Here is a 12,951-nt window from a genome sequence, read left to right as displayed (position 1 = left end):
AAGTATTCTAGTTTATATCTCTTCTCTTCTAGGATATTTATAATAATACTTCTAGGTCTACTAATACTTTTAGTTATAAGGTTACTAGTAATTTCTTTAATCTAGTCTAGACTAGATTCAGCTAGGTTTATATACTAATCTAGGACCAATTCAATCTTAGGTTATCTAATAATAAGAGAAAAAGATATAGTAAGCTTAGATTAAGTATTATTATAAGAGAATATAGGGTTTTAGTATATAGAGGGTACTATTATTAATTCTTAGGTAGTTAAGAGAGAAGAATCAGAATTATAATAGTTATTAAATTATTAGGCTAGAGACCTATAACTAAATAAGAATATTAGATAGTAGAGATTAAATAGAATAGTTAATATCTAAAACTAATTCTTGTAGGATAAGAATTGTAGCTATTATTTATATATTTTAATATTACTAGAGCTTACTAGGGTTTAGGGTAGTTATATATTAGTAAGTGTATCGTAGTAGATTCACCCACAGAGTAGCTATAAATCGTACCCGAATCGTACCCGAAGGGATTCAGGAATCCTGTGATATATATAAGGAAAAGTTAAAGGAATAAAAACTTTTTTAAACTAGTAAAATCTAATTTTATTAGAGATCTATCTATTTAGATTAACTTTAAGTTACTAATCCTTTAGAAGACTATTATCTTAATCTTTAATATAGACTTTACTTTTAAAAATAATATATAGAGGAAGTACTTACTCTAATATATCTATATACTTAATTATAGTTATCTATTAGTGATTTCTAGATTATAAAAGTACTTTCTGATTATAGTATTTAGTTTTTATTATAATTCTTATAGTTATAATTAAGCCTATTATAAAACTAGTTTTATCGAAGTTATAGATATTATCTAGATCAATACTATTTTTAAGGATTGATTTTTGAATAAGATTAAACTATTTTTAAATAATCTTTATATTTTTGTATTTTGTACGCTTATAATTATAGTATCTAGAGAATTAGGTTGAAAGCTATGGGTGTCTTTTTATATATTTATTGATCTAATTTTTACTAATTGTTTGAACTGGGGTCGATCTATATATAGATAGTACAGTCAAAGCCCACTAACGGTACGGCGGCCTACGGTACAATCGCGTTTAGGGTACACAATTCGCTTGGATGGACCCACTTTTCTTGATTTTTACATATAAAACGTTCACTTACGGTAAATTCATCTTGGTACACCCCTTTTTATCCTATCTTTGCTGAGTCATTCGCTTGGTCAGCCAAATCAACCAATCAGAATGTCTGAAACCTCTGATCTTCCATCTCTACTATGTATTAGATCAGCTACTAAGGTATCTTCTATACTACCATCACCAAAATATACCCGATTAGGCATATCAGATGCCCAGAAGCAGGTATTATATGCCTTTTGGTCCAATACTTGTCCAAAACCGACACAATCTGCTTGCGCAGCTTAGTTCGAGTCCCAATTTGATCATAAGATTAGTTGTGTATCGGTCTTAAGAATTGTTTCATCCCGATATGATTATCTTGATATACAGTCTAATGGGGCTAGTATACGAAATTCTTTATTATTCTGGCCTATTCTAGACGAAAGGCTATCTAATTAGGTTAGTGGGCATATCAATAACAGGCTTCCAATCACAGGCTCTTTGATCTAGACTAAGGCAAATAAGCTTTAGTCCCGTATCCTAGAATATCAAAATCAATAAAAACCTGCTTTTTTAGATGGATGGCTTGCTCGCTTCAAAAAGCGGCATAATATTTGATATTATACCTTCTATGGAGAAGCTACTTCGGTCCTATCTTCTATACATAATCAGATGAAAGAGATTCGTATAATATGTGACCAATATGAACCATCTGAGATATACAATATGGATGAAACTGGCCTATTTTGGCGACAAATATTAAATGGGGGTCTCTCTGATAGAAAAATTGCTGGAAAAAAGAAAGATAAGACTTGAATCTCTCTTGTTGTAATAATAAATGTAGATGGTTCAGACCGAATACCTTTATGGGTGATTGGAATAGCAAAGACCCCTTGTGTGCTCCGGGGACGTGATTTCCGGGGTTTGGGCTGTATATGGCGCTGGAATAAGAAGGCTTGGATATATTAAGATATTATGAAGGAGTGGTTATGTGCTTTTTATATACGTATTCCTATACATAAGAAAGTATTGTTACTTCTTGATAATGCTTCTCTGTATATTGCTGGTCTTAAGAAAGCCCTGCCACCAAACCATATTAAGGTCCTATTTTTCCTAGTAAATGTAACCTCAATTTACTAGCCTTTAGACCAGGGAATCATCCAGAATATTAAGCATTATAATTAGAAGAAATGGATGAGATGGATGATTGCTATTATTGATTGAGGTCTTGACCCAAAAGTTCGGATGAATATCTCCTATATATTGTTTTGGATCACTCAGGTTTGGAAGAGCTTAGTATTAGATGAAATAATTAAGAATTGTTTTATTAAGAGTTCTTTGATTCGTCCAAAGTAGAAGGATAAGACTGAAAGTAGAGATAGGACCGAAGTTAATTCTTAGCTATTTTTAGAGCCAGGGCTTAGTGATGAGATCAAAGCTTTGTATAATAAATTAATTGAGAGGCTTAGCTGTGATGATATTATACCATTTGATCAATTCTTGAATCCAACAGAGGAAGATATTGTTGAAAATGAGACTGATAGCTAAGATGAGACCGATGGCCAAGATATATATATTGATGCGGAGAGCTCAGAAGTACAAGATCTTGAAGAAAACGGGCCATCATTAGAGATATTATCTAATTCTGAGGTTATGGCTTATATATAGAGTATATTACTATGGGCTGGAAGCAAAGAAATGATCACATTAGACGATACACGTCAGATTGAGAGCTTAATCAGTGTTTTCAGCTGAATTCAGGATGCAGAAAAGCGTCAGGTGACCTTGGAAGATATGGGATGGAAGCCTAAATAGGCAATAGGGCTTAGGGCTATATAGTTTTAATATTATGTCATCATTCATAAACGGTACAATCCATTTACGGTACATAGTTTACTTGGGATGGGAGGGTGTACCGTTAGTGGGCTTTGACTGTAGTAGATTTACTATTTCTTGTATAGTAGTAGGTTGAGGGGCTGCTCTACAATTATCTATTGAAAGTATCTATTTTTGAAGCCATTCTTCCTCAATTTCAGTCAATTTATGACCGTTTGTATATATTTCGCGTCGGTTTTGGTGACTGTGTAGTCGATCGCAGAGGGTTGTATAAAGTACGTTGAAATAGCGTGTTGCTATACTAATAGAGAGCTGTTCTTATTTCTTAATAGCCTGAATAGCTAGTAATATCTGTCCCTCTTGTTCTGTTAATTTTTGACTATTTTGGGTGCGAATTGGTGGCATAGTGGGTGGTTGAAGAAGGAAGGTCTAATTAATTGACGCGTTTCGTGTTAGCCTGGCGGCTCGGTGGTTCTGGCGGCTCGGTAGTGGATTACGTTAGTTAAGTTATTGTCAAGTTACCTGGACAGTATACAACAACCAGCTCAGTTGAACTAAATAGCTCCATCTGTATCGCACCACTACTTATATTTATTCTCGAGTCATAAATCATTTGATATATTTTCAATCATAGTCAGGTTTGTGTTCTATTATTCAGGCCTTAATCATGGCCGATTATCATCATGAGTCGTAGATTCATTCATCTCTTCTTTGGTCCGCTGCCTCACCTCGCAGGAATCTGCCTACTTCCCTCTCTGCCTCGGCCGAGCTGCCATTGCCCTCTTTCTGGGCAGAGCTTCCAAAGAGACACTGCCATAAATCATCCTTCTTCACCAGTTCACCACCAGAAGCACCGCTTGTCATCAGGTTTGTTAGGCTTGCGTCTTGCATCTCCATGGAATTGGCGGAGTCTATGGCTGTTTCGGTAAGATTGTTGATTAATGACTCGTCGACCTCGTCAAGAGGTGCAGAGCGGGCATTCTCTTGTTTCTCTTTCTCGATGATGTGGGCTAGCCGACGAGTTACCGAGAGTTCATATATGGACTCTTCCACCGTTCGAGAAACAAGGTACATCCAAACGGTAGTGGGGCGATGCTGCCCGATTCGATGCACTCGAGCAATGGCTTGGAGTTCAATTGCCGTATTGATCAGCGGTTCACATAGAAACACATGAGTGGCATTGATAAGTGTAAGTCCTGAAGACTGCGCCTTGCCATGTAATAAGAAACATTCGATCTGGGGTGTTTTATTAGCACTTGAAAGGGAACGAATAACAAATTCGAAAGGTAGACTTACCGCTGGATCGTGTTTGAACTTTTCAATGCCGCTGGGGGTGTCAATACTGCTACTGGCAATTTTGAAGCGACCGAAGGCCCGTTGTAAGACTTGCAGGAAGTTTTTGTACTGGGAAAAAACGATCGACTTAGCTCCAGGATCATGCTCTCTCAACCACATGATATGACGAGCAAGAGTATCAATTTTAGTGCCAAATGAGCCATCTAGGTCGATGTTTTGAATTTGATTTAGAACACCTGAGCTGACATCACTGTAGATGGCATTCCTTGAATGATGCTCGTGGTCAAATTTGACAGCCGATTCTTCTTCTTGAGCTATCAGCTCCTGCGGCTTGTACGTGATCTGATGGAAGTCACTGTATTTCAATGATTTCTTGCACATGGGACAGGTTCGATGTTGCCGCCACCACATTTGCAAGCAGTCCTTGCAATATTTGTGGCCACAAACGGTCAAGACTCCTGGAAATAAAGTCAGTTAGGCCATTCAAACCAAGCATGATAAACCGGGTTTTAGAAAATAGTACGTACCAACTTCAAAGCTCGACTGGCAGATAATACAAATTCTTGAACTGTCTTCCGGGCCAGACTCATCCCGTAGATGGATAAGGTATCGCCTTTTGGATTTCAATGATGATATCTTGCCTTCGAGTGTTTCCTCCTGTTTGATCTTGGAGGCAAATAGTTCCTCATTCATGGGTTTCCCGGCGCTTTCTTCATCATATGGGGCAACTGTATCGGAAATTTGCTGCAAATGGCGGTAGTACTCCAGCCTGTTGTTCATTGTGTCGCGGAACATCTCTACCTCCCTCTCCAAGCTTGTTGACGCTTTGAGCTGCTTGCCAATCAGCTGACCCGCGTTTTTCAAAACCTCGGTGACCAATTCAAGTTCAGCCCGAGCTCGCGAGCTCCCTCCACTAGCTTGCCAGTCAAGCGAGGTGACCAAGCTTCTAAGTTCAGTAACAATACCTCGAAGTGAACCTAGCTCATTATCGGGCATGACTTCACTACGGGAGTTCATAATGGAGAGAAACAACTTTGGAGAAGGCCCTTCATCCTTTTGTGCCTGGACAATGCCAGCTTTGACTTCGTGGGAGATGAGGATATTCTTTTGGCCAGTGAGGGCATCATGGCGATCCGCATACATAGCACGAAGAGCTTCCATGTAAACATACATCTCGTCTTGATGTTTGGTCGATCGCTCGTACTCGTTTCCCTCAAGCTCGGCATCCTCCTCCTGATCAATAAGCGATTGGGAGACCAATTTTATCATGACCTCTCTCCATTCATTATACTGCTCCGCATGCTTGTTTAGCGCATTGCACAGATCCTCAAACTTGTTGAAAAGTCGATATGATTCAAGTCCCCTGTCATAAAGATAGGGTTTCATCTTAGGAATTTTGACAAACTCCTTTTTTTGCGTTTTTTCCTTGATCATTTTCATATACCGCTCAACCTTTCGAGATATGTCGGTCAACATCTCTTTACGAATTACCTTCGCGGCCTCGTACCCTTCCTCCTCTTTCTTTTCAAGGGCTTTGAAATCGTCAGAATCGGGTTGAGTTAAAGCTGGGTCTGATTTGATCTGGTAGTAAGCATTTGCAGTGAAGAAGACAGCAATATGCTGAACCTCGAGCGCGGCCCTGAGTCTCAATCGACACTGGCCAACTCGACTATTTTTATCCGTTTCTTCACTCTCATCATCGTCGCTGCTGTCCTCTGAAAGGTCTTTCGAATCATCCTTAGAAGTATCTTTCAAAATACTTTTTGCCAGCCGCAGCTGTGCTCTACTCTCTTCAACAAGACTGGTAGAATGCTTCAAGGCCGATTGCCAGAGATCCGAAGCCTCTTTACGTCGCTTGGCGTTCTCCAAAAGCTGGCCTCGACGAAGTTGTGAAAGAAGCAGGGTTCTCTCTTCAGTGCGAATTGAAGTATCCGTATTTTCAATCATGACTTCCAAGACCTCATCTACAGTGCGTAATGGCCCGTTTCCAGCGCCCAATGCTCTTCGGTTGCTTCCGCTAACCTCGGGATGAAGGCATGTTTGCCGAAGTCGTGTAAGCCAAGTGCGCATTTTTTCAACGATTCCTGGATCTTCAGGGTTCCAGTCACCGCGAAGTGGTGCACCCATCGTATTGAGGCCACATTGTTCAGACATTTCTTCAAAAAGCTGACCATAATGCTGTTCTTCAATCGCTGTGAATGGAATTGTAATGACAACTCTTTTCTGGGGTGGCAAGCGAAGCTCATCGCGGACACGATCTTTGGTGTGCCGAAGAGCAATGGTCTGAATGATTTGCACAAGATTTGACCCAAATCTGGAGTATAGTCGTTTCCACAATGGATTTGAGTAGCAGAAAGGATAGTAATGAAGGAACAGTAGAAGGCCGAAAAGGTCATCGATATTTCGACGAAGCGGCGTACCAGTGACAGCCCAGGCATTGATCCTAGGAATCACTCGAGCAACCTTGGCTGCATTGCTGACCCCACTTTCAATCATTTGGGCTTCATCAAGACAAACTCGCCACCATGAAATTCGGACTAAAGGCGTCTTACGCGGTTCAAACTTTTTCTCGTGGCGCAAACTTCGCTTTGGCAACGCATTAGCATAATGCACCTCTCGAGAAATCACATTGTATGTGGTCAAAACCACATCGTATTCTGCAAGTTCTTCAATCACCAAATCATCTGCTTGTTCTTGGCCGCGCTTTATCCCGGTGTAGTGATGTACCCGGAGATCTGGAGCATGCTGTTCAAGTTCCTGTTTCCATTGCTCTAGGATTGCAGGTGGGGTTATGATCAATGTAGCTCCGGACGGTCTTAATCCATCAGGATCGTGTTTCAACTGGAAAGGCCGTTGGTTCAAGCTCATCAGGGCAATCATCTCAACGGTTTTGCCTAGACCCATTTCCTCAGCAAGAATCCCACCCTTGAGCTGGGATCCTGCGTCATTCAATTGCGAGACATCACTGGCTATTGTCATAAAGAGTTGACTAAAATAGCAAATGTTTCCATCCGCGTCTTTCATCTGCTTGAAAGACGCCGGGAGTTTTTCTGATGGGATTCGCTCTATAGGAGTTACATTTCCATCCGGGTGAAGCTCCATTGATTCCCTCTGCAAAAGCCATCGGACGGCTCTTCTTTGAAATGGGAATAGGTCAGAAACCAACTTTGGACAATTGATATCTGCTGAAGCCTTTTCTGTATTGGGTGGAACATGAACACTGTTGTAAAATTCCCGAGGCGCCCAGGTTCGAGGGTAGCCGAGTATCCTCTCACGAATATCGAGCTTCGTTGAGGCATCTGTTGAAGCTCCATATCTTTCCTGCAGAGCATACTTTCCAAACACACGCAAGAGAGGATCCTGAAGACGGGGGAAATCTGGTATATCCAGTGAATCTTTCCACAATATAGCAACTTCCAGAGAGAATGAGTTACTACCCAATCGAGACACGGCAGCTTGATGACATGTAGTTGGCACACGGGAGGAGTATAGATCTGCGCAAGTAAGTGTACTTGCAAGAGAAAGGTGCTCAAATAATTCGGATGTTTGAGATTGCTTGAACGGAAACGAAAGATAATTCCCCGTATCTTTATTTTCTGCCTTCGCTGGAAATAGCTCAATAATGTGTGAACCGTTATCGGTTGGGTGGTTTTGGGAGGTGTAAAGCGCATCGTCGTCGTCAATAGAGTGAATAGTTTTTAAGGTTAAAACAACAGGAAGCCGAGGAGATGAATCTCTCATATCATAAAAGCCATTTCCGTTGAGGTGAGTGTGGTCTGCGAATATCTAATTGAATGGTGGCAAATGGTTAGCTGCTCTGCATGCACACGGCGCCACTGAATACTTACCATGCGCAACGTCAAACGAGCCAACGGGATGTACCCTAATGGGATGCCAGCTGAAGAAAGACCCATTGTGCGCGCCAAGCTGTTGTAGCTAGATTTGGCGACCTTGCGCCGCTTTATAGCGCGTTCATCGGGGTCAAATTCGGCTTTTTGCTCAAGAGCCGCGAGCAACCACTTGGGGACCGGATCTAGATCGGAGACATGTTAGTGAAATCGAGGTTGTGACTGCAATGGCTGATCACATAAGGCCCTACCCTGAAGAATAACATCCTCTGCGACCACACTCATACTGTTCCCCTGCTTGATATGTGGTTTGCCTTCTCTGCATCAAGAGAGTTGAAAACAAATGGGCGCAAATGCTCGAACTGCCTTATCGTACCTCGTATCATCACGTGGTGATAATGCTGGTCCACACTGATGTCAATGCAGAGACCCACTCAGTATGTAGTCACCCGTAAACATCCATGGATCTATCTAGAAGTAATTTCTAGTCAGCAGGAAAGAGTGAGAGGAAGAAATAGGTAGACTTAGATGAACCATGTATAAATTTCATCTGGCAGTTCAAGGGTATTACGATAGCTCTTCTAATTTCCATTCAATGCTTGTAATGATTTTGATAAGTAACTAGCTAAAAGCATCTATCTGTTCGAGATTAGAAGCGCTGATGCCATCGATAAAATACAGATGCCTATGAGCTGGCTCATTGGAGAGTGCCACGCTTGGCTTTTAGATAGCCTAATGAGCAAATAGACTTAAGCGACAAAAGAAAAGACCCAATGACTGACTCCATGGCCTGTATTTATGAGAAACTTGGAAAAATAGATAAAACAAAACACTCCGTGGCAATGCAGACCGATTTTCAAAACCAAGAAATTTTTTACATGAACAGTCTCCAGGCACCAAGAATCAATGCCGCGGTACCGGTACAGACACCCCTGTAAGAAGATTAGTTAGTATTTGACCATGATGGACGGAGGAATAATAGAGACATACATCAGCCATTGGAGCGTAGAGAACTTGACAGCCTCGACTCGTTCCCTTAAACCAGCCACTTCCTGCTCAATGCGTGTTTCCGTTTCCTTAATTCGCATTTCTTGTCCGTTGGCTTCCTCGCGAATTCGACCCTTTTCAAGATTCAAGTCCAAACGAACTGACGCCTGTGTCCTTCCAATCTCATCCCTCATGCGTGAATTCAGTTTGGCGAGATCGGCTGAGATCTTTTCATGAGAAGAACGAGTGAGCTGAGCCTCGGTTGAGTCGGTATTAAGGAGATCGGAGCGGAGTTTAGCGAAGTCAACTTTTTGGGTGTAGGTTGATCTCTCCGAGTCTATCCAGCCCGGTTGTTAGTTAAAGAGAATTAATCACAAAGTAGAAGTATGAGTTGGCTGACCTTCTCGGAGGACCATAGTTCTTGTGAGATTTTGAATGGACTCCTGGATGATATCATTCAAGACACGCATCATGGCTACGGCTTGTTCCTCGCTGAATCCCTCATCTTGCAGCCGCTTCACAAACTTCAGGGTATCGAAGTGATGGTCATCAGCTCGAACGGGTGTCGCATGGAAGGCCCGCTGAGCTGGTTTGAATGTTGCGACATAGACTCCATTGTGTCGAACGGGGCTACCGAGGGACTCCGGCGATGGGCGTCTCGCGACGGAACCGGAGATGTGACGGACAACTGTGGATGCTGGACGATTGTCCCGGATGGACGTGGAATAGCCTCTTGAAGGCTGATATGATAAATTCAGAGTGTGGACCTGTCGGTTGAGGGGACTCCAGCCTTGAATATATTGCTGTCGTTGTTTGGCTGTGAGCGTGGGGTGGTGTGCGGAGAGGGCGGGGCGAGATGATGAACTGTTCCATGTAAGGCGAGGGAGAATGGTTCGAGGCACCTCAGCGACATGTTTTTGAGACGCCATGGCGTAGAAGAAAGGTCTCTAATGAGGGTGTTGGATTTTCGTTCCTTGAAGGCGACACAGGGAAGAGAATGGATCGGGACCCGAAGATGACTAAAAAGAGAGTCCGGGAAAGATCGACGCTTACGCTTGGCTTCCCCGTGGTTCCCGCATATCTACTTAGCCTGTCCGGGAAACAAACTAGAACCCATCTATGTACTAATTTCAAACACCGGTTTGCTTCGATTTGTTTCTTTTGGTGGGGGTTTACACTAATTTGAACAAGAAACAGTCTAAGATGTCACAAATGAGTTCTTCAAATGCATCAGTTTCGTTAAATCAAGTTAACTCCAGCTTCTAAAGCGATTCGTTAAAGTTCAAAGATCTCCTTCAACTGCTTCATGGTATCATCAGGGCCACAGACCGAGTGACCAATAGTGCGAGGGTCTGAGTAAATCTCATAATCATTGCCTCCGTCAAAGCACTTATCCCCAAAGAAGTGAATATTCTTATACTCAGTGCCAGTGATCTCCTTCTTAGCAGCAACGTGTTGCAAACAGTAGGTCTTGTCCCACCCAGTAGGGAAAACATCAAACGAGATCTGACCACCAATGGAGAAGCTTTATTTAACAAGTTAGACACATGCGTATATAGAAGATATTCTCTGCATTGCCAAGAACTTACCTGAGGCCGTAGCCTGAAAACTGTCTCCTCAGGGCTTCCACCATATCTTTTCGAATATTATAGATCTTGTCATACCTAATAGAGACCATCAGCTAGACAGCTCGATTATGCGCCATAACGTAAAAGAAATCCTTAAGAAAAGTGTAAACTCACTCCTCAAATTCGTTTCGCTCATCCACGCTGGCGTTACGTCCAATAGGGCTAACGTTAATCATGCCGTTGCGGAACTCGACGAATGTTCCACGCTTCATTGGTAGTTTGACCTTGGATATATAACCCAAACAAAAATTTGCCAGCTCCTGGTATTTATCCTCTCCAAGCCATTGTATGAAGCTGTTGCTGGAAAGCGGTTTACCGAGCCGGTACGCAACGAGACCGTTTTCGGGGAAACAGATGTCAAAAAGAGTGGTCACGTCGACGTTGGAAGATCCCAGCTGCTCTTGTTGTTTGACAGAATTCGAACCGCCCACCTGAGGAAAGTTAGGGAAATGGGGCGATGGTCGATATACTGGATGGAAGAATTACAGACGTAGCCTATGGCGCACTTGTGTCGCAGGCGCGAGCGTAGTTCGAGCATATCTGGTGTGACAGTCTAGAGAGACGTATTGCATGTCAGCCGGTTTCAAGTTGATGGTGAGCTACCCCGGATAATTAGACACCATACCCGTCTGGCTTTGGTCAAAGTTTCGTCAACATCGAAGAGCACAATGTTGTCATTAAGTGGACGGGCTTCCAACGGGGGGTAAACACCGGTAGCTGTGGTCATGTTGTTCGATGTAGATAAATAAATACCTAACGGATTGAAGCAACAGTACTACTTGGAATGCTATGGTATGAGCCTTTGAAGCGATGAATTGGTAGAATCGAGTCGTTCAAGTTTTTACCCGGAATTGAGAGGAGCCATAGATCTATGAGAGCCTATTGTGTCACCATGACTGCAATCTCAACTCGCGGGCTAGTACTAGTATAGTTAAGATATCTGTAGTGCACACCAATTTATGTCAATTTATAAATACTACCACATTGTATATTCATTATTTACATTCATAGAACCTACCTAAGAAACCAAAAGCATTAAAATCCATCATATCGCATAAATGTATGCCCAAAATCCCAAATCCCACTTATTCCACATTCCCACCCAGTCCGATTTCTTCAAGAAACCCAACCAAACGCCACAATTCAATCTTCACAGAAACTACAATAACACATTAACTAGCGTCCCATAGTAGTCTGAAATACCTTCGCAGCAAGTTCACTTAAGAGTCTCGTCCGGTCCGGCGTTGGAAGGTCCAAGAAAACCTCATAAACACTTTTGCCCTTCGCATCTCTCACCGCGCCCAGACGATTCCCAGCAACCGCACCCGCCAAAGCTCCAGGAACATTTCCAACAATGAATCCAAGCGCACCACCACTAACACCTCCTAAAACGCCCCAGAAGCGAGAAGTAGGACGGGTCCGTCCACCGTCTTCTTCTGCTAGTCCTTCCTCACGTAGCATTTCTTCGAAGACAGAGCCGAACTGATCTGAGTCGCGCTCTTCACGAGATCCAGATCCGGACCCGGAGCCAAAGAAGCCTGACCATGGGAAACTACCTGCTCCACCGGGGACTTCTTCGTCGACTTCTGACTCTGCTTCCTCGTAGGCTCGGGTCGTATCGTACTCGCGTCGACGTTGGGGATCGGATAGGGTATAGTAGGCATCGTTTATCTCTTGGAATTTGCGGGTTCGAGAGGATCGTTCGGGTGAGTCTGCGGGGACTCGATCGGGGTGGGTTTTCAGTGATTCCCTGTAGGTGGTTAGTTTTATACATTGGGCCGCAAGAATAGTGGGCTGTGGGATATGACTAGGTTAAACTGGTAGTTTTGCTTGTCAGGTATACCTTTTGTACGCAGTACGAATCTGCTGCTGGGTGGCATCTTTAGAGATGTTGAGGATCTTGTCTGTGGCCAAGTCAGCAATTAGCCTCGTTTAAGGTGGGCGTGATCTTCGTCTTACAGTAATCGGGAGTCTCTATAAGTTGAGTCGAAATATATTAGTTATATGAAGAGTATAATTAGAGGTCAAATCAACTTACTCGACATGATTCTCTTGAGGTATTCGAAATCCACAGGCCAGAGTGTGAAAAGTACGAGAAAAGTTGGAACAAGACGGTAAATAGATTAAAGCAATGGCAGTGACGTCGTTGTTGCCTGAGGCGTCAACATTGGAAGCATGTGAACTGACACTTTGGCGCCTTAACTATGA

General features: G+C 42.7%; 4 protein-coding genes across 4 annotated transcripts; all 4 read right to left on the bottom strand.

The window, feature by feature from the left end:
- Window positions 1–3,680: 3,680 nt before the first annotated feature.
- N7478_013388 (uncharacterized protein) lies at window positions 3,681–8,413 on the bottom strand (the record flags this gene model as incomplete). Its single annotated transcript, XM_056929598.1, has 5 exons — window positions 3,681–4,220; window positions 4,281–4,738; window positions 4,808–8,066; window positions 8,129–8,313; window positions 8,380–8,413. 5 exons carry the CDS (start codon window positions 8,411–8,413, stop codon window positions 3,681–3,683), a joined length of 4,476 nt encoding a protein of 1,491 aa, XP_056772960.1.
- Window positions 8,414–9,002: 589 nt separating this feature from the next.
- On the bottom strand, window positions 9,003–10,044 carry N7478_013387 (CCDC90 family protein; the record flags this gene model as incomplete). Its single annotated transcript, XM_056929597.1, has 3 exons — window positions 9,003–9,060; window positions 9,119–9,452; window positions 9,516–10,044. The coding sequence occupies 3 exons, from the start codon at window positions 10,042–10,044 to the stop codon at window positions 9,003–9,005; spliced, it is 921 nt and encodes a 306-aa protein (XP_056772959.1).
- A 346-nt stretch (window positions 10,045–10,390) lies between these two features.
- sec53 (phosphomannomutase SEC53) lies at window positions 10,391–11,470 on the bottom strand (the record flags this gene model as incomplete). Its single annotated transcript, XM_056929596.1, has 5 exons — window positions 10,391–10,640; window positions 10,705–10,779; window positions 10,858–11,174; window positions 11,234–11,296; window positions 11,369–11,470. The coding sequence occupies 5 exons, from the start codon at window positions 11,468–11,470 to the stop codon at window positions 10,391–10,393; spliced, it is 807 nt and encodes a 268-aa protein (XP_056772958.1).
- Window positions 11,471–11,919: 449 nt separating this feature from the next.
- Window positions 11,920–12,788, bottom strand: N7478_013385 (putative DnaJ chaperone (Caj1); the record flags this gene model as incomplete). The annotated part of the gene is made up of 4 exons (XM_056929595.1): window positions 11,920–12,493; window positions 12,587–12,647; window positions 12,703–12,717; window positions 12,782–12,788. The coding sequence occupies 4 exons, from the start codon at window positions 12,786–12,788 to the stop codon at window positions 11,920–11,922; spliced, it is 657 nt and encodes a 218-aa protein (XP_056772957.1).
- Window positions 12,789–12,951: the final 163 nt, after the last annotated feature.

The sequence above is a fragment of the Penicillium angulare genome, assembly GCF_028827245.1.
Source record: "Penicillium angulare strain IBT 27051 chromosome Unknown utg000012l_segment0_segment0, whole genome shotgun sequence".
Taxonomy (NCBI): Eukaryota; Fungi; Ascomycota; class Eurotiomycetes; order Eurotiales; family Aspergillaceae; genus Penicillium; species Penicillium angulare.
This window is presented reverse-complemented; position numbering and strand designations above follow the sequence as displayed.